Genomic DNA, 25,847 nt, shown 5'->3' on the forward strand with positions numbered 1-25,847 from the left:
CCCAAATCCAGAATTCCAAAATTCAAACATATTCTAAAATCTAAACTTTTGAATTAATTTTAGTTAATATTTTTTTTAAATATGAAATGATCAAAAATTACTTTTATACCCCGCCTGTAAGGCACAATCTTCTCTGCCTGTGTCTATGGTTTGTTTTTTTGTGTTCTAAAATGCAAATAACAGTCTATATTAATTTAAAAGAACAACTATTCCCTTTCTGATTACAGTACTGCACTGTCTTTCTAATGGGACTATGTATACAAAGTATTAAAAATGATATAAAACTGCTTCTATGTTGCGGGTATAACTTTTATTATTACAAGAACATTTTACACTTGGTTCCATCCCCTCTCCAAACTGCCCCATTTTACAGATGCAAATAATCCAAAATACAAACTTGTCCAAAATACAAACCTTTCCCAGTCTCAAGCAGTTTGGATAAAGGTAAAAGTATTAATCTGACCATTTCTACTGAGCATAAGTTAATAATAATAATAATAATAATAATAATAATAATGGTAAAAAGGCATTTTTCCTTTCTTTCTTTCAAGCATTTTTGTAATCATCTTTTTGAAACATTCTCAAAGATTTAAAACCCCCTTTTTCACAACAATCATATAAAATTTGATACATACAAGCAACTTGACTAGGAAATATACTGATGTTTATCCCATTTGGCAATTTATTAGAAAATACAGATATGACATTTAATAGTCAATTAGAGATATTAGACTCAATGGCCTAGATTACGAGTTTTGCGTTAGAGGCTGTGCGGTGCTAACAAGCAGTTTTCCCTCACCGCTCACTTACATGCAGCGCTGGTATCGGATTGAAGTTCAATCCGATTGGCTGATCCAATCAGCCAATCAGATTGAGCTCGCATTCTATTGGCTGTTCCGATCAGCCAATAGAATGCAAGCTCAATCCTTGAATCAGATTTTTCCTACCTTAATTCCGATTGGCTGATAGAATCCTATTAGCCAATCGGAATTCGAGGGACGCCATTTGGATGACGTCCCTTAAAGGAACCTTCATTCGTCGTTAGTCCGTCGGGGAAGGAGGATGTTCCGCGTCGGCGGGATGAAGATGGATCCGGAAGACAGAAGATAGAAGATGCCGCTTGGAAGAAGACATCGCCCGGATGGAGGACCTCTTCTTTGCCGCTTGGATCAAGACTTCTACCGGATGGAGGACCACATCACCCGGATTGGATGAAGACTTCGGCTTGGCTGAGTGAAGACGACTCAAGGTAGGGAGATCTTCAGGGGGTTAGTGATAGGTTTTTTTAAGGGGGGTTTGGGTGGGTTAGAATAGGGGTATGTGAGTGGTGGGTTGTAATGTTGGGAGGGGGTATTGTATTTTCTTTTACAGATAAAAGAGCTGATTACTTTGGGGCAATGCCCCGCAAAAAGCCCTTTTAAGGGCTGGTAATAGAGCTGATTACTTTTATAATTTAGAATAGGGTAGGAAATTTTTTTATTTTGGGGGCTTTTTTATTTTATTAGGGGGCTTAGATTAGGTGTAATTAGATTAAAATTCTTGTAATATTTTTTTATTTTTTGTAATTTAGTGGGGGTTTTTTGTATTATAGATTAGTTTATTTAATTGTATTTTAGTTTAGCTAATTGTAGGTAATTTATTTAATTAATTTAATGATAGTGTAGTGTTAGGTTTAATTGTAATTTAGGTTAGGATTTATTTTACATGTAATTTTGTAATTATTTTAACTAGGTAGCTATTAAATAGTTAATAACTATTTAATAGCTATTGTACCTAGTTAAAATAAATACAAAGTTGCCTATAAAATAAATATAAATCCTAAAATAGATACAATGTAATTATTATTTATATTATAGCTATATTAGGGTTTATTTTCTAGGTAAGTATTTAGTTTTAAATAGGATTAATTTATTTAATAATAGGAATATTATTTCGTTTAATTTAAATTATATTTATGTTAGGGGGGTGTTAGGGTTAGGGTTAGACTTAGGTTTAGGGGTTAATACATTTATTATAGTAGCGGCAATGTTGCAGGCGGGAGATTAGGGGTTAATAATTGTAGGTAGGTGGCGGCGATGTTAGGGAGGGCAGATTAGGGGTTAATAATATTTATTATAGTGTTTGCGAGGTGGGAGTGCGGTGGTTTAGGGGTTAATAAATTTATTATAGTGGCGGCGAGGTCCGGTCGGCAGATTAGGGGTTAATACTTGTAGTTAGGTTGCGGCGACGTTGGGGGGGCAGATTAGGGGTTAATAAATATAATGTAGGGTTCGGCGATGTTAGGGACAGCAGATTAGGGGTTCATAGGGATAATGTAGGTGGCAGCGGTGTCTGGTCGGCAGATTAGGGGTTAATAATAAAATGCAGGTGTCAGCGATAGCGGGGGCAGCAGATTAGGGGTTAATAAGTGTAAGATTAGGGGTGTTTAGACTCGGGGTTCATGTTAGGGTGTTAGGTGTAGACTTAGAGAGTGTTTCCACATAGGAAACAATGGGGCTGCGTTAGGAGCTGAACGCTGCTTTTTTTGCAGGTGTTGAGTTTTTTTTCAGCCCAAACTGCCCCATTGTTTCCTATGGGGATATTGTGCACGAGCACGTTTTGCCAGCTTACCGCTACCATAGGCAACGCTGGTATTGAGGGTTGGAGTGGAGCTAAATTCTGCTCAACGCTCCCTTTTCTGAGCCTAACGCAGCCACTCAGACAACTCTAAATACCAGCGTTGTCTTAAGGGTGCGCTGGGAAAAAAAGCAGCGTTAGCTACGCGGGTTTTTACCGACAAAACTCTAAATCTATCCGAAAGTTTGTGCTATATTTGAATATTAGTTTGTGATTGGTTAGCAAGGTTTCTTTTGTTCTGGGGGGATAGGGAAATCAGTAAAACGAATAAACATAAAACAATATACTCATTTAACAAAATAAAGTTGCCATTTTCATTGCAAAATTATTCTCAGATACGAAGGTTCAAAATCATGTAGTTTACCATTTGTGTCTAGTGGTACTTAAAGGACCATTAAATACAGTAGATTCACATAATCAACAAATGCATGATAACAAGACAATGCAATAGTACTCAGTCTAAACTTCAAATGAGCTTTAGAGGTTTTTTTTTGACAAATGTCAGTTATGTTTATTTCCACTCCTCCTGTATCATGTGACAACCATCAGCCAATCACAAATGCATATATGTATATTTTGTGAATTTTTGCGCATGCTCAGTAGTAGCTGGTGACTCAAAAAGTTTAAATATAAAAATACTGTGCACCTTTTGTTAATGGAAGTAAATTTGAACGTTGTTTAAAACTGCATGCTCTATTTGAATCATGAAAGTTTAATTTTGAGTATCCCTTTAAACTAGGCAGAAAGGGGCATTGTACCGAACTGGCTTACCTGGATACAGACCCAGATTGAGGACTATGGGCTTGAATTTTGTACTCTCCCTGCAATAATTTATTTAGTGATTCACACTGTACTGTGTGTGTACACCATATTATGCAAAGGGTTATTATAGTGCAAAAATGTCATGCTGTAATTAATTGGCGCTTGTAATTTTAGTACTAATGACCTTCAACCCCTATGCAGCATTAAACATATAGCTGAAGTACTCAACAAAATATAGGGCTGGTCTTCCATTTTCCAGGGCTCCTTTTTATTCCCAATCTGGCCCTGGATAACCCGAACGTCTGCTAAGCCAAGAGCGCTAAAGCCGAAGTTGCATTAAAGGGACATTAAACACTAAATACATGCTAGATAGAATGATACATTCAAAGAAAAGATTAGTCCATGAGTAACATGTAGATGTATTTTTTAAAGTTTCATTAGTTGTTTAAAAAGTGACAAAATAAGTGTAAAGTTTTAATGTCTATAAAACACTGGGAGCTGCCATGTTGTAACTTGTGTTACCTTCTCTGCTGTGGCCAATTAGGGTCAGTTATAAATAGGTCACTAGAGTGTGCAGCCAATGGTTGTGCTGGATTTAACAGTGTTCTGCACTTCCATTTCTAACAGGAACTGAAAAGCTCACAATTTCAGAATGGAATTACAGGCAAAGAGGACAAAATAAATAATGAAAGTATATTGCAGAGTTGTTTTATTATATACAATTTATCATTTTATATTACTATCTCAGTGTTTAATGTCCCTTTAAGAAATACTTGAAATAGCATTGTTTTTCACTCATAAGAAAATGCTATTGTTATTTTAATGCTCTCTTTCACTATTTATATGTGTATATATGTGTATGTATGTGTACGTATGTATGTGCACGATACATGCACATATATACACATATATATATATATATATATGCTAACATTCCTCTCGTAACTAAAACAAACACCCCTTTCACTTGTGCACTCTGGAACTCTCGCTCTGTGTGCAGCTCACTTCTATCCATGACCTCTTCATCTCCCACTCCCTCTACCTTCTGGCTATCACAGAAACCTGGCTCTCTTCATCAGACACAGCTTCCCCTGCTGCACTATCACATGGGGGTTTACACTTCAGCCACACCCCGAGGTCTGGAAACAGGCAAGAAGGTGGTGTTGGTATTTTACTTTCCTCTTGTTAAACTTTTCACCAAGTACAAGCCATCTCTTCCCTCACATTTTCTTCCTTCGAAACCCACATAATTCTCTACGTGTTGCAATTATATATCGCCTCCCTGGCTCCTAGACTCAATTTCTTGATTATTTTGCATCCTGGCTACCTTATTTCCTCTCCTCAGACATCCCTGCCCTCATTCTTTGGGATTTCAACCTCCCTGTCAACTATCCTGCTGTTCCTGCTGCAAAAAGCTCACTTCCTCTTATGGTCTGTCACTATTGTCTGACTCTCCCACTCACAAAGATGGATGCTCCCTTGATCTGATTTTCAGCTATCGCTGCACTCTCTCTAACTTCTCGAATTCCCCATTTCCTCTTTCTGACCATCATGTTCTTATTTGTAATATCACAACACTTCCTACTGCCCTCCTTCCTTCTAATCCTCACTCCAAATTCCACAGGAGCATTAAGTCACTTGATCTGCAACATCTTTCAAACTCTCTCAAACCTCTGCTCTCTTCTATCTCCTCCTTTTACTGCCCAGACCAATCTATCTGTCACTATAATTCCACTCTTATATTGGTCCTTGACAATTTAGCACCTCCTACCATAGCTAAAAAGTCACGTATTTATCCTCAGCCCTGGCATACTCCTCTGACACGCTACCTACGTAGATGTTCCTGCACTGAGCGACATTGGAGAAAATCCTGTTGTTCAGCTGACGTCCTTCAATACAAGTTTATCTTAAACTCCAACTATTCTGCCCTTAACCTCTCCAAGCAGGACTACTTCTCTACTCTTATCTCTACTCTTTCTTCAAACCTAAAACGTCTGTTCTCAACTTTTAACACCCTTCTCCGCACACCCCACCTCCCATTTCCACTTCTCTCTCAGCTCAAGATTTTGCCAACCACCTCGCCAGCAAAATAGATTCCATCAGAAACTAAATCATCTCTCAACACACTACCAGCCTCCAACCCCCTCAATTGATCACCAATGTCCAAAGCCCGAAAAGCAACAGACTCAGCTTTTTTTGCTCCCGCTACTGAGGAAGAAGTTTCTGTCCTCATATCCTCCTCTCACCTCACTAGCTGTCCCCTTGCTTGTATATACATGTTTATCATATTTCCTCACATTAAACTCCCTCCTTGATCCATTGCAATCTGGATTTCGCCCACAAGACTCCACAGAAACTGAAATCATTAAAGTTACTAATGACCTAATTAAAGCAAAATCAAAAGGCCACTGTTTGCAGCCTTTGACACTGTTGACCACACTCTCTTGCTCCAAAGCCTCCAATCTTTCGGCATCTGTGACACAGCTCTCTCGTGGCTCTCCTCTTACCAGTCTAACCAGACCTTTAGTGTTACATTCTCTGGCACATCCTCTGACTCTTTACCACTTTCTTTTGGGATAAAACAAGGCTCTGTCTTTCGTTCCCTTAGGTTCCTTAATACAGTCCCTTGGATTTTAATACCATTTGAATGCTGATGATACCCAACTATACATCTCTGCACAAGAGCTATCCCCTTCCTTACTAACTTGTATCACATTCACTAACTGTCTTTCTAATATTTCATCCTGGATTTCCTCTCACTACCTTAAGCTAAACCTCTCCAAAACTGAGCTCATTATTTTTCCTCCTTCTTCCAAAATCCCTACCCCCCCAACTTTCTCTAATTGTTGATAACAACCATCATTACCCCAACCCCGCATGCCCAATGACTTGGGGCCATGCTTGAGTCAGATCTCCCTTTCACTTCCCACATCCAGTCTTTGGCGAATTATTGCCGCCTCCACCTCAAAAACCTCTCCAAAATGTGTCACCTCCTCACACAAAACACAACTAAGACTTTAATCCACTCTCTCATCATTTCCCGCCTTCACTATTGCAACTCAATCCTCTCCGGCCTCCCTAGCTGCAGTATATCTCCCTTACAATCCATAATAAATGCCTCTGCCAGGCTAATCTTCCTTATACGTTGCTCCTCATCTGCTGTACCTCTCTGCCAATCCCTTCACTGGCTTCCTCTAACCTCCAGAATAAAACATAAAGCCTTGACTCTAACTTTTAAAGCTCTTAATAAAACTGCTCCACCCTAAAGCTCCAACCTCTCCAGATGCTTTCTCTCTCGTCCCCTTTGCTCTGCTCATGACCTTTTTCTCTCCTCCTCCTCTCTTGTTACTTCCTCACATTCCTGTCTACAAGACTTCTCCAGACTAGCCCCTCTTTTGTGGGACTCTCTGCTTTGCCCTACATGACCCTCCCCTAGTTTTCAAACATTTAAGCACTCTTTAAAGACTCTACTGTTCAGGGATGCTTATAATATACACTAACATTTCCTATCTTAGCTCTTCTCCTTTTAGCTATCCCCTAAACCCCCTTAGCATGTAAGTCTTCAAGCCTATCTGCTTTGTAGATCACCTTCATGAGAGATAATTTACAATAGTGAAACTCTTGGCAGGGCCCTCTATCCCTTTGTCTCCTATAACTGGAATCTGCTGGCGCTCTACAAATTACTGATAATAACATACAAATGTACACAGACACACACCTCAGGTGCAACAAATAACTTACAATTTGTAATTTGAGGGATTTTTTTTGTGCTAAAAAGATTCCGTCTGCACCACACATTCTTTGGTAATTCTGTTTTACCATTGACTTGTAATACCAGATTGATAGTGCACCCTTGTAATCTAAGCCATAGAGCAAATTCATGAGTATGGTAGAACGTTTTGTGTCAGTATTAATGTTACAAGCATAGCATTTTGCATGAATACCATAAAGTTTACATTGGATTTACATAAAGTAGTTATATAAAGTAATTGATCTTAGAGAAATAATTACCTGGGGAGTTATACTGGCAGCTAAGAGGGCATCAACCAATCGGATGTAGTAATTCAGCCCAATCTCATTGACAGTTTTAACAGTTCCATCAGGGAGAACCCTTGGCCAAGAGATAGAAAATCGGTAGTGTGTCACCTTGAGGTCCTTAAGCAGTGCCACATCGTGCTCTAGTCTGTTGTAGCTGTCACAGGCAACATCTCCATTTTCATCATTGGCAATTCTTAATGGGGAGTGTGAATACTGATCCCAGATGCTCAGTCCTTTTCCATCTGTCCTCCAGGCACCCTCAATCTGTCATTAGGAGAAATAGAAACATTTAATTCATTTTTATGGTATAGTCACTCCTTTTCCAGATAAACTGATCTATAAATGTGTTTACTTTAATCCATGTGGTCTACATACTTTGTGTTAAAGAATTATTTCTATATCTTAAAGGGACATGGAACCCCCATTTTTCCTTCATGATTCAGACAAAGCATACAAATTTAAACAACCTTCCAATTTACTTCTATTATCTAATTTGATTAGTTGTTTATGTATTCTTTCTCAAAAAGCATAACTAGCAACACTCAGGAGCTGGGAGCTAGCTACTCATTGGTGGATGCACATATAAGCCTCTTGTTATTGGCTCACCTGATGTTCTCAGCTATCTCCCAGTAGTGCATTGCTGATCCTTAAACAAAGAATACCAAGAAAATGAAGCAAAATTGACAACAGAAGTTAAAGGGATAGGACACCCCCAAATTTTCTTTTATGATTCAGATAGAACATACAATTTTGAACAGCTTTCCAATTTACTTCTATTATCAAATTTGCTTCATCATCTTGGTATCATTTGCTTAAGGAACAGCTAGCTGTAGGATATGTGAGCATTATTTTTCAACAAGGGATACTAAAAGAACAAAGCAAATTTGAAAGTATAAATGAATTTAAAAGTGTCTTGAAATTACATGCTCTATTTGAATCATGCAAGTTTAATTTTGACTAGACTATTCCTTTAATTGTAAAGTTGTTTAAGATTGTATGTTATCTCTGAATTATGAAAAAATTGGGTTTTTTTTTTCCATTTAATGTCCCTTTAAAGTAGTGGTTTATTTAGTTTTTGGCTGCCCTTGGCACTGGGAAAACTGCTGCCTCCCCAAACTCACCATGCCCTCCAATGTTAGCTTATATTTGCCTTCTTTATTTCTTACACTCAGGGATCATTGATTTGTAGTAAATTAATAAATAAAACATTTAGCAATGATTTGAGTGGGAAGTGCCATAGATATTAACCGTTAAAAATATGATGCCCCCCTAAATCCTGCTGCCCTAGCCACAGGCCTAGTAACTGTAATAAATATCCTGATTAAGATCAAGTAAAAGTTACTTTTCACTAATATAACAAAACAAATAAATACAAATAATAGCAATAAACAAAATAATAAAACAATATTTAACTATGCACTACAGAAAACACAAAAGTGTTATAATCTGTTTCATAAGTGAATGAGGTTATACAACCTATGAAGAAATTTTAAGTTAAATATTTTCTCAGGTTAATTCTAATTTATCTTCTGGATGAAACGTCTGTTAAGCTACATATGGAATAAACAATTCTCCTTGTCCCTGACCCTGGCATTTAACCTGATAAGCTGCAGATGCAACACTCCAAGCAAAGCCTTTGTGGAACTCTCCATATAAGAACTCTTCCTCTTTCTCCATTGGTATTCCGTTGTTATGAATAACTGATGCATAATAAATTGCAGAGCGTTTCGGTGTTCTTGGTCTGCTGGGATTTAGGAAGTCCACATGATGCAAGCCAAACCTCACACTATATCCAGAGTTCCATTCAAAGGTATCCATTAGAGACCAGGCAGTGTATCCTTTAAGATTCACTCCATCTATCCTGGAAGCTGAACAAAAGAAAATGTTAGAAATACTAGTATAGCCTATGACCCCAAGGACCATAATATGGACCTCAAGTAATTTTTAATTTGGCACCACACATTCGTACACCACTCCTTCTACCAATCCTTGAGAATCTAAATGTGTTGGTATGTGTTTATATGTAGATTTTAATATATAATATATATCTATTTCAAATAAAATTATTTGTAAAATGTGTTCACCACACTTTAGAATGAAATAAAAATATGATATCATTGTACAAATTCTGGGTAATATTTACTATTAGAATTAATATTCTAGAGTTAACAAGCTCTTAGCATGACACATAAGTAGTTAACTTTAGAATATGAAACAGCTTGCTGGCACAAGACCAGTAATGGATAGATTAACAGGTGGGCTTTGTAGGAGTGCTAATTATTAACAGATAAATTGATCAATTTTGCCCAGTAGGTTTAGACTCATTTAATAGTGTTTTCAAAAACATGTCCTTGGGGACTTAGAAGAGGTAAATTAATTCTAGTGGAAGAGTCTGCTGGTTCCTTCCCGAAGCCAAGATTTTGAATATTTTGAAATGTCTTTTGTTGAGTGTTGCTCTGATAATGGGGAATTATCACCCAGCTATCTCATTACATGTAAGGTGTTTGTAGTAAGCAGTGTACCCTCACCAACTGAGGTTAACATGGGGCGAAACAAAGGTGCTGATTCAAACTCCGTCATAATGTATCATTAAAAACACATTTAACACTTTTAATTGATTATGTTTTTTTTTATGCTGCTTACATTGTATGTCTTCTTACCTTTCAAGGCTTCATCAATGTAGGTTTTATAGAAAAATATGCGGTTTGTGTCATCAAAATCATTTGAATTGTCTGTGGCAACTCCATTCTCTGTTATATAAATAGGAATGTCTCCATACTCCTCTTTCACCCAATTAAGTAGTCTTCTTAGCCCCCATGCCACAGCTCGATGTTCTTTAACAGCCGTTGATGGCCAATTTGTGTTAATCTCCTCCACAATATCTAAATCTGCATTAAAAGAGGCTGGATTTATTTTTATTGTTTTGTGTTGCACAATTTTTGTGGTGTAAATGTTTATACAAAAAACATCAGCAGTTCCTTGAATTAAGTCTCTCTCCTCTTTTGTAAAACTGGGCAGTCTCGATAATGATAGCTTTTGAAAGTCACTCTTATTTGCAATTTGCCATTTCATGACATCAGGGTAATCACCAGTTTTAAAGATTGGGTGTGCAAACCACCCTAGTGTTGACTGCAGGTAACGGTCAGCAGCTTCCACATCTCTTGGTTCATTATGATTTTTGGGTTCTACCCATTCTGTGTTGAGGCTCAGAGAGATAACCCCACTTTGGGTCTTTCGATATTTCTCATCATATGTATGATAAATCCTTGCATGGACTTTCAGTAGGCGGTGAGCAACTCTATAAGGAGCAGAGCCTGGGTCATCTTTAACGCTTGGTGGAAACAAACCCAGACCATATCCAGCTGTTACTATACTGTGAGGCTGGTTAAAGGTCATCCAAAACTTAACCCTGTCCCCAAATGTCTGGAAACAGAACTCTGCATAGTTATGAAATGCATCAAGTACTGCATCATTCTCCCACCCTCCCATATCCTGGAGTTTTTGAGGTAAGTCAAAGTGGTAGAGTGTCACCATTGGAGATATGTTATTTGACATTAAACCATCAATAAGTCTGTTGTAATACTCAACACCTTTGTCATTGACTGTGCCATTTCCAGTTGGAAAAATGCGAGACCAAGACAAGGAGAACCTGTAGCTTGACACTCCTAAGGCCCTTAGCATGTACAGATCAGCATCCAATTGATGATAACTGTCACAAGCAATATCTCCATTGTCATCGTTATTAATGTTCCCAGGAACATGTGTAAATGTGTCCCATGTGCTAGGCCCTTTACCATCAGCATCCCATCCTCCCTCAATTTGATATGCAGAGGTTGAAACCCCCCATTTAAAATCTTCTGGAAATGAGTCACGTAAATACATATCTCTTTCAAAAGCAGTTTGTCCAGAAAATTTTTCCCATACAATCTTTGCTTTAGAAGGAACCTCAGATGCTGGCAGGGGAGTTAGCTTTTTGGCATTAGGCCATTTGACTCTTGAAGGTAAAACATGCTCTGACTTTGTCTTTGAGAAGCCATTGTTTTCAACTATATTGGAATATGTATATGCTGATTTTTTGGGAATTCGTGGTCTGTTTCCATCTTCAAAATCTACATAGTGTAAACCGAACCTCTGTCCGTAACCATGTTTACCTTCAAAACCATCCAGAAGGGAACGTACCATGTATGAATGTACAGACACATTGTCATTCTTGATTGCTGTAAAAATGGTAATTTTGAATAATATTAATACTAAATCAGTAATATCCATAGAAAAGGAAAGGAGTATGCACAATTACATTTTATTGGACAAACATACAAGTATTTATTTATTTTGTTGCTTTCAAAATAAGTACATTTATTGTTCAAATAGAAATAAGAAATAAAAACAACTTAAATAAATATTAAGTCTATCATTTTTAGAGCACTCATTTTTCGTTACATAAATAATTAATGCTTAAAGGGACAGTAAACACCAGAATGTTTGTGGTTTAAAAAGATAGATAATCCCTTTATTACCCATTCCCCAGTTTTGCATAACCAACACAGTTATATTAATACACTTTTTACCTCTGTGATTACCTTGTATCTATGCCTCTGAGACTGCCCCCTTATTTCAGCTCTTTTGTCAGACTTGCATTTTAGCCCCTCAGTGCTCACTCCTAGGTAACTCCACATACGTGAGCTAAATGTTATCAATATGACACACATGAACTAATGCCTTCTAGTGGTGAAAAACTATCAAAATTCATTCAGATAAGAGGCGGCCTTCAAGATCTTAGAAATTAGCATATGAGCCTACCTAGGATTGACTTTCAACTAAGAATACCAAGAGAACAAAGCAAAATGGGTGATAAAAGTAAATTGGAAAGTTGCCCTATCTGAATCATGAAAGTTTATTTTGGACTAGACTGTCCCTTTAACTAAAAATCACAAATAATACATCAACTCTTCAGCACGTAATGCAAAGAATATCTTTAGTGGCTAGGTGACTTATCAGGTTGCTTTTATGAATGTGCAAAACTATGGAGCAACTTTTTTAACATTTTTTTTAAGTGGGTCCAACATAAAGGCAACACTCAATATACAAACACACAAGGCGCTAGAGAATAGACCCCACCTGCAATAGACCCAACCAGCCAATCGTATTGAGCTCGCATTCTATTGGCTGTTCCAATCAGCCAATAGAATGCGAGCTCAATACGATTGGCTGATTGGATCAGCCAATCGGATTGAACTTCAATCTGATTGGCTGATTGAATCAGCCAATCAGATTTTTCCTACCTTAATTCCAATTGGCTGATAGAATCCTATCAGCCAATATGAATTGAAGGGACGCCATCTTGGATGACGTCACTTAAAGGTACCGTGATTGTGTTAGAAGACTCCGGATGAAGAGGATGGCTCCGCGTCGGCTCCTTGGAAGATGGCTCCGCTCCGCTCCGGATGGATGAAGATTGAAGACGCCGCCTGGATGAAGACTTCTACCGGATGAAGCACCTCCTCTGCGCACCTTGGATGAAGATTTCGGCCCGGTTGGGTGAAGACGACTCAAGGTAGGGAGATTTTCAGGGGGTTAGCGTTAGTTTTTTTTTAAGGGGGGTTTGGGTGGGTTATAGTAGGGGTATGTGGGTGGTGGGTTTTAATGTTGAGGGGGGGGTTGTATTTTTTTTTACAGGTAAAAGAGCTGATTACTTTGGGGCAATGCCCCGCAAAAAGCCCTTTAAAGGGCTGGTAAAAGAGCTGATTACTTTTGTAATTTAGAATAGGGTAGGGTATTTTATTATTTTGGGGGGCTTTTTTATTTTATTAGGGGGCTTAGATTAGGTGTAATTAGTTTAAACTTCTTGTAATATTTTTTTATTTTCTGTAATTTAGTGTTTGTTTTTTTGTATTATAGATTAGTTTATTTAATTGTATTTTAGTTTAGCTAATTGTAGGTAATTTATTTAATTAATTTAATGATAGTGTAGTGTTAGGTGTATTTGTAACTTAGGTTAGGATTTATTTTACAGGTAATTTTGTACTTATTTTAACTAGGTAGCTATTAAATAGTTATTAACTATTTAATAGCTATTGTACCTAGTTAAAATAAATACAATGTTGCCTGTAAAATAAATATAAATACTAAAATAGCTACAATGTAACTATTAGTTATAATGTAGCTATATTAGGGTTTATTTTCTAGGTAAGTATTTAGTTTTAAATAGGAATAATTTATTTAATAATAGTAAATTTATTTTGTTTAATTAAAATTATATTTAATTTAGGGGGGTGTTAGGGTTAGGGTTAGACTTAGGTTTAGGGGTTAATAACTTTATTATAGTAGCAGCGACGTTGCGGGCGGGAGATTAGGGGTTAATAATTGTAGGTAGGTGGCGGCGATGTTAGGGAGGGCAGATTAGGGGTTAATACAATTCATTATAGTGTTTGCGAGGCGGGAGTGCGGCGGTTTAGGGGTTAATAAATTTATTATAGTGGCGGCGAGGTCCGGTCGGCAGATTAGGGGTTAATATGTGTAGGTAGGTGGCGGCGACGTTGGGGGGGCAGATTAGGGAGTAATAAATATAATATAGGTGTCGGCGATGTTAGGGGCAGTAGATTAGGTGTTCATAGCTATAATGTAGGTGGCGGCGGTGTCCGGATCGGCAGATTAGGGGTTAATAGTATAATGCAGGTGTCAGCGATAGCGGGGGCGGCAGATTAGGGGTTAATAAGTGTAAGGTTAGGGGTGTTTAGACTCAGGGTTCATGTTAGGGTGTTAGGTGTAGACTTAGAGAGTGTTTCCCTATAGGAAACAATGGGGCTGCCCTAGGAGCTGAACGCTGCTTTTTTGCAGGTGTTAGGTTTTTTTTCAGCCAGCTCAGCCCGATTGTATTCTATGGAGATATCATGCACGAGCACGTTTTTCCAGCTTACCGCTACCGTAGGCAACGCTGGTATTGAGGGTTGAAGTGGAGCTAAATTATGCTCTATGCTCCCTTTTCTGAGCCTAACGCAACCACTCAGACAACTCTAAATACCAGCGTTGTCTTAAGGGTGCGCTGGAAAAAAAAGCAGCGTTAGCACCGCGGGTCTTTACCGACAAAACTCTAAATCTAGGCGTAAGTATCTTGTACACATTCTTGTTGGAACAGATAAGCTGTAAGAAACTGCTACAAAAGTTTTCTTTTATAAGTATGCCCCTTAAAGGTCTATTTTTCAACTCTATAAGTTTATTTTATAACTTTTTTTTGCTGTGAAGAGGGGGCATGTTATTTCTGCAGACTACAAAACCAATAATATGTGATCATCTGACAGAAACCTTTGGGAGATCATGACATTGTGAATGGAATAATGGAATAATTTAACAAAAAAATATCTTGCTATATAATTAAAAACAAATCTATTTTTCAGAGTGAATAATCTTTAGATTATAATGTATCTTAAATAGAAACTATCTTTAGATAGATTTTTCCTCAAAAAGCATTTTATTTTGTGATTTTTTAGATTATTTTTTTATAATTGATTTGTATCCATCCTGAATAATATAGCTGGTCTGTATTTTTCCTAAGATCTGGAATAGTAACTTGAATAGTTTGAAAAATGATTAGCTAGAAACACTGACGCACAAAAAACGTTGAGGAAAGATGTGCACCCAACGCTATGAAGATGAATTAGGGAAGCTATTTGAAATTGGGGAACATTTCTGGTAGCTGATATTCCTTTAAATCATCTTCAGTCCTCAGGATTCACCAACAATCCAGATTTAAATCAATGGATTACAAAGTCTGAAGCTATACAACCTCAATTTTCGAAAAAGTTGAGACAGTATGGAAAATGCAAAAAACAACAACAACAAAAAGAGTCATTTGAAAATTCTATTCACCTTGTACTATATTGAAAAGACAATATTATCACATTATTTGATGTTTATCTTTGTGAATTTAATATATTTTTGAACATATACACTCATTTTAAATCTGATGACTGCAACACACTCCAAAAAATAAAATGTATTAAGTGTTTGCCCCATTCACCCATTATGCGTGTCTTCAGCTGCTCAACTGTATGGGGGACTTTGTTGCCTTATTTTGCGCTTCATAATGCGCCATACATTTTCAATTGGAAACAGGTCAGGACTGCAGGCAGCCCATTCTAGCACCCGCACTCTCTGATTACGCAACCATGTGCTTGTAATCCGGGCAGAATGTGGTTTGGCGTTATCCTGCTGGAAAATGAAGGGCCGTCTCTGTAAAAGGCGAGTCTGGATGGCTGCATATGTTGCTCCAAAATGTATACATATCTTTCTGCATTAATGGTGCCCTCACAGATGTGCAAGTTACCAATGCCATGAGTACTGACAACCCTCCATACCATGACAGATGCTGGATTTTGAACCTGATGCTGATAACAGCTTGAATGGTTCTTTTCCCCTTTGGCCAGAAGAACATAACAGCTGTTTTTTTTCCCAAAACTATTTGAAATGTTGACTCGGGAGTCGTCAGACCACAAAACACAATTCCACTGTGCTACTGTCCATCTCAGATGAGAACGAGCCCAGAGAAGTCGGCGGCGCTTATGGACAGTGTTGGTGTATGACTTCTGGTTTGCATAGTAAAGCATTAACTTGCATTTGTGGATGCAGTGGCGAAAGTGTTGACTAACAAAGGTTTACGATAGTATTCCCAAGCCCATGTCAGGATATCCATAACAGACTCATGACAGTTTTTGAGACAGTGACGTCTGAGGGATATTTTAATTGTATTGTGCACCGTAGAAGGTGAAATGCCCAAAATCCTACAGATTTGTCTTTGAGGAAAGTTGTTCTCAAAGTGTTGGATTCATTGCTGATGCATCTGTTGGCAGATTGGTGAGCCTCAACCCATCCTTGCTCTTGAAGGACTATGCCTTTTTAGGAGGTCATGAGCAGAGCGAAGGGGACGGGAGGGAGAGTATCTGGAGACATGGTCTAAGATATAGGGGGGAGCAGTGCAGTTGAGGGCTTTGTATGTCAGAGTGAGAATTTTGTGTTTAATCCTAGAGGCAAGAGGAAGCCAGTGAAGGGATTGACAGAGAGGTGCAGCAGATGAAGAGCGACGTGTAAGGAAGATGAGCCTTGCAGAGACATTCATTATGGATTGTAATGGAGCTAGGTGGCCGGTAGGGAGACCAGAGAGGACAGAGTTGCAGTAATCAAGGCGGGATAGAATGAGAGAGTGGATTAAAACCTTAGTTGTGTCTTGTGTAAGGAAATGTCTAATTTTAGAGATGTTTTTGAGGTGGAAGCGGCAGGCTTTAGCCAAGGACTGAATGTGAGGAGTGAAAGAAAGTCAAAGAAAGTTAAATGTGACCCAGAGACATCGGGCATGCGGGGTAGGGGTAATGATGGAGTTGTCGACAGTTATAGAGAGATTGGGGTGGAGATTTTGGAAGAAGGGGGGAAAATAATGAGCTCAGTTTTGTAGAGATTTAGCTTGAGGTAGTGAGAGGACATCCAGGAAGAGATGTGAGAGAGACAATTAGTGACACGGGTTAGCAAGGAAGGAGATAGGTCTGGTGCAGAGAAGTAGATTTGGGTGTCGTCGGCATACAAATGATATTGGAAATCGTGGGACTTTATTAGGGAACCTAATGATGACGTGTAGATTGAGAAGAGAAGGGGACTGAGGACAGAGCCTTGCGGTACTCCGACAGAAAGTGGTGATGGGGCAGAGGAGGCCCCAGAGAAGGCTACACTAAAGGTACCGTTTGACAGGTAGGAAGAGAGCCATGAGAGGGCTGTGTCACAGATGCCGAAGGATTGGAGGGTTTGGAGCAAAAGAGGGAGGTCAACAGTATCAAAGGCTGTGGACAGATAAAGGAGGATAAGCAGAGAGAAGTGGCCTTTTGATTTTGCTGTAAGTAGGTTGTTGGTAACCTTAACAATTGCTGTCTCTGTGGAGTGATGGGGATGAAATCCAGATTGTAGTAAGTCAAGGAGGGAGTTTAATGTAAGAAAATGGGATAGGCGTGCATATACTAGTTTTTCGAGAAGCTTTGAGGCAAGAGGGAGGAGGGAAATAGGGCGGCAGTTGGATGGGAAGGATGGATCAAGGGAAGGTTTTTTGAGTATAGGTGTGACCAGTGCATGTTTCAGAGATGAGGGAAATATACCGGTACTGAGGGAGAGGTTGAAAATGTGTGTGAGTATAGGGGTGAGGGTAGAAGAGAGGCAGGGGAGTAGCTGTGAGGGGATAGGGTCGAGGGGACAGGTAGTGAGGTGAGAGCGCAGTATAAGTGCCGAAACTTCTTCCTCAGTAACAGGGGAGAAAGAGCTAAGTTTATGGCTATGTGGGTTGTGGTTGATTGAGAGCGTTTGATTGGGTGAGAGAATGGAATTATTTTGAGAGCTGATTTAGTTTCTGATGGAGTTGATTTTGTTATTGAAGTGACTGGCAAAGTCTTGAGCTGACAGAGAAGTTGTAATAGGAGGTGGGGGTGGGCAGAGAAGAGTATTGAAAGTGGAGAACAGATGTTTTGGGTTTGAAGAAAGATTAGAGATAAGAGTAGAGAAGTAGTGTTGCTTAAAGAGATTAAGTGCAGAATAGTAGGAGTTCAAGATGAATTTGTAATGAAGAAAATCAGCTGAACTCTGAGATTTTCTCCAGTGCCACTCAGCACTACGGGAACATCTGCGTAGGTACCATGTGAGAGGAGTATGCCAGGGCTGAGGATGATTGTGTGATTTCCGAGCTATGGTAAGAGGGGCCAGATTGTCAAGGACAGATGTAAGGGTGGAATAATAGTGGTAGATAGATTGGTCAGGGCAGGAAAAGGAGGAGAAGGATTTGAGGAGAGGTTTGAGGGAATTAGCAAGCTGTTGCTGATCTAATGACATAATGCTTCTGTGAAGTTTGGTGTGAAAAGTAGAAGGAGGGAGAGTTGTAGGGAGGGATGATCTGTTGCAAGAAAGGAGATGGTGGTCAGAAAGAGGAAAATGGGAGTTTGTGAAGTTTGAGAGAGTGAATTGATAGCTAAAGATCAGGTCAAGGGAGTGACCATCTTTGTGAGTGCGAGAATCAGTCGATTGTGACAAACCAAAGGAGGAAGTGAGTTGCAGAAGTTGTTTTGCAGAGGAGGCAGTGGGATTGTCCAGAGGGATGTTGAAGTCGCCAAGAATGAGGGCGCGGGTGTTTTGAGGAAAGGAAATAAGGTAGCCAGGCAGCCAAGTGATCTAGAAATTGAGTTGAGGAGCCAGGGGGTCGGTATATGACTGCAACACGTATAGAGAGGGGAGAGAATAAGTGAATCATGTGGGTTTCGAATGAGGAAAATGTGAGAGAAGAGATGGGTTGTATTTGTTGAAAGGTGCAACGAGAGGAAAGTAAAATACCTACACCACCTCCTTGTCTATTACCAGACCTAAGAATGTGACTGAAGTGGAGACCCCCATGTGACAGAGCAGCAGTGGATGCTGTGTCTAGGGGAAAGAGCCAGGTTTCTGTTAGGGCCAGAAGGTTGAGGGAGTGGGAGATAAAGAGGTCATGTATAGAAGTGAGCTTGTTGCAAACGGAGTTCCAGAGTGCACAAGTGAAAGGGGTAGTGGCTTTAGATGCAAGAAGAATGTGAGTAAGGTTGGCAGAGTTTTGTTTTCTGAGTCTATGGGACGGTACACATGGATGTGCACGGCTAGGCAGTTGTTGGGGACCAGGATTAGGGGAGATGTCACCAGCAGTTAGTAAAAGCAAGAGGGAGAGTGACATGAGATGAGATACAGATTTGCAGTAATGAGACTGGTTTTGAGACGGGGTGCAGGGGGGATAGTCTTTAGGAATAGGTAAAGTTCATGAGTACAAACGTAAGGTGAGTTTAAGAGAGATGGGCTAATGAACAGTGCAGGTAGAGAGGGAGAAGGAGTAATTGAATAATGTACACCTAGATTACGAGTCTTGCGTTAGCCTTAAAAAGCAGCGTTGAGAGGTCCCAATGCTGCTTTTTAACGCCCGCTGATATTACGAGTCTGGCAGGTACAGGTGTACCGCTCACTTTTCTTCCGCGACTCGAGCTTACCACAAATCCCCTTACGTCAATTGCGTATCCTATCTTTTTAATTGGATTTGCCTAACGCCGGTATTACAAGTCTTGGAAGAAGTGAGCGGTAGATCCTCTCCTGTCAAGACTCCAGGTAGGAAAAATCCTATTGGCTGATGCAATCAGCCAATAGGATTGAGGTTGCATTCTATTGGCTGATTGGAACAGCCAATAGAATGCAAGCTCAATCCTATTGGCTGATTGGATCAGCCAATAGGATTGAACTTCAATCCTATTGGCTGATTGGCTCAGCCAATAGGATTTTTCCTTCCTTAATTCCGATTGGCTGATAGAATCCTATCAGCCAATCGGAATTCAAGGGACGCCATCTTGGATGACGTAATTTAAAGGAACCTTCATTCTTCGCTTGGACTTCTTTTGAAGAGGATGCTCCACGTCAGCTGGATTGAAGATGGACCCCGCTCCAGATGGATGAAGATAGACGCTGCCTGGATGAAGACTTCTGCCGCTTGGAGGACCTCTTCTGCCCGGATCGGATGAAGACTTCTGCCCGGATCGGATGAAGACTTCTGCCCCACTGGAGGTCCACTTGTGCCCGGCTGGGTGAAGACGTCTCAAGGTAGGGTGATCTTCAAGGGGGTAGTGTTAGGTTTTTTTAAGGGGGGATTGGGTGGGTTTTAGAGTAGGGTTGGGTGTGTGGGTGGTGGGTGGTGGGTTTTAATGTTGGGGGGGTATTGTATTTTTTTTACAGGTGAAAGAGCTGATTACTTTGGGGCAATGCCCCGCAAAAGGCCCTTTTAAGGGCTATTTGTAATTTAGTATAGGGTAGGGAATTTTATTATTTTGGGGGGCTTTTTTATTTTATTAGGGCGATTAGATTAGGTGTAATTAGTTTAAAATTCTTGTAATTCTTTTATTTTTTTCTGTAATTTAGTGGTTTTTTTTTTTCGTAATTTAGTTTATTTAATTTAATTGTAATTAATTGTAGGTAGTTTAAGTAATTAGTTTAATTATAGTGTAGTGTTAGGTGTAATTGTAACTTAGGTTAGGGTTTATTTTACAGGTACTTTTGTACTTATTTTAACTAGGAATTTATTAAATAGTTAATAACTATTTAATAACTATTGTACCTAGTTAAAATAAATACAAAGTTGCCTGTAAAATAAATATAAATACTAAGATAGCTACAATGTAACTATTAGTTATATTGTAGCTAGCTTAGGGTTTATTTTATCGGTAAGTATTTAGTTTTAAATAGGATTAATTTATTTAATTATGGTAAATTTATTTTGTTTAATTTAAATTATATTTAAGTTAGGGGGGTGTTAGGGTTAGGGTTAGACTTAGGTTTAGGGGTTAATAAATTTATAATAGTGGCAGCGACGTTGGCATCGGCAGATTAGGGGTTAATAAATTTAATATAGTTGCAGCGATGTGGGGGGGCAGATTAGGGGTTAATAATATAATGTAGGTGTCAGCGATAGCGGGGGCGGCAGATTAGGGGTTAATAAGTTTAAGATTAGGGGTGTTTAGACTCGGGGTTCATGTTAGGGTGTTAGGTGCAGACATAAAATTAATTTCCCCATAGGAAACAATGGGGCTGCGTTAGGAGCTGAACGCTCCTTTTTTGCAGGTGTTAGGTTTTTTTTCAGCCAGCTAAGCCCCATTGTTTCCTATGGGGAAATCATGCACGAGCACGTTTAGCCAGCTCACCGCTGACTTAAGCAACGCTGGTATTGAGGTGAGATGTGGAGCTAAATTTTGTCTCTACGCTCACCTTTTTGTGGCTAACGCCAGGTTTAAAAAAACCTGTAATACCAGCGTTGTCTTAAGGGAGCGGTGGGAAAAAAAGGCTTGTTAGCACCGCACCCCTGTTACCACAAAACTTGTAATCTAGGCGGTACTTTGTTATAGAGACAAGAGGCAGCAAAAAGGAATATGAAGATATTGAGCATTTTTACAAAGAGGGAACCAATTAAACACATAAGACACAGTCAGCCAGATTACGAGTTTTGCGTTATGGCTGGGTAGTAACTTGCAAGTTATTTCCACCGCTCACCTTTAATAGCACTGCTATTACAGGTTTGCAGAAAACTGGCATTAGCGGGCAATATGGCTGCGTTGAACTCCATACCGCACACAAATACAAGCGCTGCTTTGAGCTGCTGTTAGACGCTCGTGCACGATTTCCCCATAGACATCAATGGGGGGAGGCGGCAAAAAAAAAGCCTAACACCTGCAATCGCGGAGCGTAAAGCTCCATAACGCAGCCCCATTGATGTCTATGGGGAAAAAGAAAATAATGTTTAAACCTAACACCCTAACATAAACCCTGAGTCTAAACACCCCTAATCTGCTGCCCCTAACATCGCTGATACCTACATTACACTTATTAACCCCTAATATGCCACCCCAAATGTTGCCACCACCTACATATATTTATTAACCCCTAATCTGCCTCCCCCAATGTCGCCACCACCTACATATATTTATTATGCCCTAATCTGCCGCCCCCAACACTATACTAAAGTTATTAACCCCTAAACCTCTGGCCTCCCACATCACTAACACTAAATAAATATATTAACCCCTAAACCTAACCCTAAGTCTAACCCTAACACCCCTAACTTTAATATAATTAAAATAATTCTAAATAAAAACTACTATTAATAACTAAATTATTCCTATTTAAAACTAAATACTTACCTGTAAAATAAAACCTAAGCTAGCTACAATATAACTAATAGTTACATTGTAGCTATCTTAGGTTTTATTTTTATTTTACAGCTAAGTTTGTATTTATTTTAACTAGGTAGACTAGTTAGTAAATAGTTATTAACTATTTACTAGTTACCTAGTTAAAATAAATACAAATTTACCTGTAAAATAAAACCTAACCTGAGTTACATTAACACCTAACATTACACTAAAATTAAATAAAATAAATTTAGCTAAATTACAAAAAATAATAAACACTAAATTACACAAAATAAAAAAAGAAATGATCAAAAATAAAAACAAATTACTTCTAATCTAATAGCCCTATCAAAATAAAAAAGCCCCCCCCCAAAATAAAAAAAACCTAGCCTACACTAAACGGCATTGCCCCAAAGAAATCAGCTCTTTTACCTGTAAAAAAAAATAATACAAAACAACCCCCCAACAGTAAAACCCACCACCCACACAACCAACCCCCCAAATAAAATCCTATCTAAATAAACCTAAGCTCCCCATTGCCCTGAAAAGGGCATTTGGATGGGCATTGCCCTTAAAAGGGCATTTAGCTCTTTTACATTGCCCAAAACCCTAAGCTAAAAATAAAACCCACCCAATAAACCCTTAAAAAAACCTAACACTAACCCCCGAAGATCCACCTACAGTTTTTGAAGACCGGACATCCATCCTCATCCAGCCGGGAGAAGTCTTCCTCCAAGCGGCAAGAAGTCCTCAACGAAGCCGGGAGAAGTCTTCATCCAAGCGGCAAGAAGTCGTCCTCCAGGCAGGCAGAAGTCTTCATCCAGACGGCATCTTCTATCTTCATCCTTATGGCGCGGAGCGGCTCCATCTTCAAGACATCCGGCGCGGAGCATCCTCTTCATAAGGTCCCAGCCATACACTGAAGGTTTCCTTTAAGGGACGACATCCAAGATGGCGTCCCTTGAATTCCAATTGGCTGATAGAATTCTATCAGCCAATCGGAATTAAAGGGTAAAAAATCCTATTGGCTGATGCAATCAGCCAATAGGATTGAGCTTCAATGCTATTGGCTGACCCAATTAGCCAATGGGATTGAGCTCGCATTCTATTGGCTGTTCCAATCAGCTCAATAAAGCTCAACCCTATTGGCTGATTGCATTTTTTACCCTTTAATTCCGATTGGCTGATAGAATTCTGTCAGCAAATCGGAATTCAATGGACGCCATCTCCGTCCCTTAAAGGGAACCTTCATTGTACGGCTATGAAGGGATGCTCCGTGCCGGATGTCTTGAAGATGGAGCCGCTCCGTGCCGGAAGGATGAAGATAGAAGATGCCGTCTGGATGAAGACTTCTGGCAGCCTGGAGGATGACTTCTTGCCGCTGGGATGAAGACTTCTCCCGGCTTCATTGAAGACTTCTTGCCACTTGGATGAAGACTTCTCCCGGCTGGATGAGGATGGATGTCCGGTTTTCAAAAACTGTAAGTGGATTTTCGGGGGTTAGTGTTAGGTTTTTTTAAGGGTTTATTGGGTGGGATTTATTTTTAGCTTAGGGTGTTGGGCAATGTAAAAGAGCTAAATGCCCTTTAAAGGGCAATGCCCATCCAAATGCCCTTTTCAGGCCAATGGGTAGCTTAGGTTTATTTACATAGGATTTTATTTGGGGGGTTGGTTGTGTGGGTGGTGGGTTTTACTGTTGGGGGGTTGTTTGTATTTTTTTTTACAGGTAAAAGAGCTGATTTCTTTGGGGCAATGCCCTGCAAGGGCTATTGGCAGTTTAGTGTAGACTAGGGTTTTTTTATTTTTGGGGGGCTTTTTTATTTTGATAGGGCTATAACATTATGAGTAATTTGTTTTTATTTTTTATTATTTCTTTTTTTATTTTGTGTAATTTAGTGTTTATTATTTTTTTGTAATTTAGATAAATGTATTTTTTTTATTTAATTTATTTAATATTAGTGTAATGTTAGGTGTTAGTGTAACTCAGGTTAGGTTTTATTTTACAGGTAAATTTGTATTTATTTTTACAAGGTAGTTAGTAAATAGTTAATAACTATTTACTAACTAATCAACCTAGTTAAAATAAATACAAACTTACCTGTGAAATAAAAATAAAACCTAATATAGCTACAATGTAACTATTAGTTATATTATAGCTAGTGTAGGGTTTATTTTACAGGTAAGTATGTATTTAGTTTTAAATAGGAATTATTTAGGTATTAATTGTAATTTTTATTTGGAATTATTTTAATTAGGTTAAAGTTAGTGGGTGTTAGGGTTACGTTAGGGTTAGGGTTAGACTTAGGGTTAGGTTTAGGGGTTAATAACTTTAGTATAGTGGCGGCGACATTCGGGGCAGCAGATTAGGGGTTAATAAGTGTAGTTAAGTGGCGGCGATTTTGGGGCAGCATATTAGGGGTTAATAACAGTAATGTAGGTTGCGGCGATGCTAGGGACAGAAGATTAGGGGTTAATAAGTGTATGTAGGTGGCGACGACATTGGGGCAGCAGATTAGGGGTTAATATTATTTAACTAGTGTTTTCAATGAGGGAGTGCGGCGGTTTAGGGGTTAATATGTTTATTATAGTGGCAGCGATGTCCGGAGCGGCAGATTAGGGGTTAATAAGTTTATTTTAGTGTTTGTGATGCGGGAGGGCCTCAGTTTAGGGGTTAATAGGTAGTTTATGGGTGTTAGTGTACTGTGTAACACTTTAGTTGTGAGTTTTATGGTACAGCTCTGTAACGTAAAACTCATAACTACTGACTTTCAGGTGACAGTACAGATCTTGTAGTTATAAGCTGTACCGCTCACTTTTTGGCCGGACAGGCAAACTCGTAATACCGGCGCTATGGAAGTCCCATTGAAAAAGGACTTTTTGAAAGGTGCGGTAGTTACGTTGCGTGACGGACAAAAATGTGTGCGGTACACCTATACCTACAACACCTGTAATACCAGCGGTAGTGAAAAAACATAATTTATGTAAGAACTTACCTGATAAATTCATTTCTTTCATATTGGCAAGAGTCCATAACCTAATGACGTATGGGATACACAATCCTACCAGGAGGGGAAAAGTTTCCCAAACCTCAAAATGCCTTTCCCAAACCTCAAAATGCCTATAAATACACCCCTCACCACACCCAAAATTCAGTTTAACGAATAACCAAGTAGTGGGGTGATAAAGAAAGGAGTAAAAAGCATCAACAAAGGAATTTGGAAATAATTGTGCTTTATCCAAAAAAATGATAACCATCATAAAAAGGGCGGGCCTCATGGACTCTTGCCAATATGAAAGAAATGAATTTATCAGGTAAGTTCTTACATAAATTATGTTTTCTTTCATGTAATTGGCAAGAGTCCATGAGCTAGTGATGTATGGGATAGCAATACCCAAGATGTGGAACTCCACACAAGAGTCACTAGAGAGGGAGGGATAAAGAAAACAAACAGCCATTTTCCGCTGAAAATTAATCCACAACCCAAAATATAAGTTTATTCTCATAAATGAAAATAAAAACTTAAAACATAAGCAGAAGAATCAAACTGAAACAGCTGCCTGAAGAACATCAAAACAGTAGAATTTAGTAATGGTATGCAAAGAAGACCAAGTTGCTGCTTTGCAAATCTGATCAACTGAAGCTTCATTGTTAAAAGCCCATGAAGTGGAGACTGATCTAGTAGAATGAGCTGTAATTCTCTGAGGCGGGGCTTGACCCGACTC

The 25,847-nt window shown here is 39.0% G+C and overlaps 1 protein-coding gene across 2 annotated transcripts in view; it reads right to left on the reverse strand.

The window, feature by feature from the left end:
• The window catches only part of LCT (lactase), a 222,242-nt gene that overhangs the window by 74,825 nt on the left and 121,570 nt on the right, over positions 1-25,847 (reverse strand). For both annotated transcript variants that reach the window (XM_053698251.1, XM_053698249.1), the window contains exons 8-10: positions 10,077-11,633; positions 9,016-9,284; positions 7,390-7,680 (exon numbers count right to left, since the gene is read on the reverse strand). In XM_053698251.1, the coding sequence (XP_053554226.1) occupies positions 7,390-7,680; positions 9,016-9,284; positions 10,077-11,633 (2,117 nt within the window). The remainder of the gene's footprint in view (positions 1-7,389; positions 7,681-9,015; positions 9,285-10,076; positions 11,634-25,847) is intronic.

The sequence above is a fragment of the Bombina bombina genome, chromosome 1, assembly GCF_027579735.1.
Source record: "Bombina bombina isolate aBomBom1 chromosome 1, aBomBom1.pri, whole genome shotgun sequence".
Classification (NCBI taxonomy): Eukaryota; Metazoa; Chordata; class Amphibia; order Anura; family Bombinatoridae; genus Bombina; species Bombina bombina.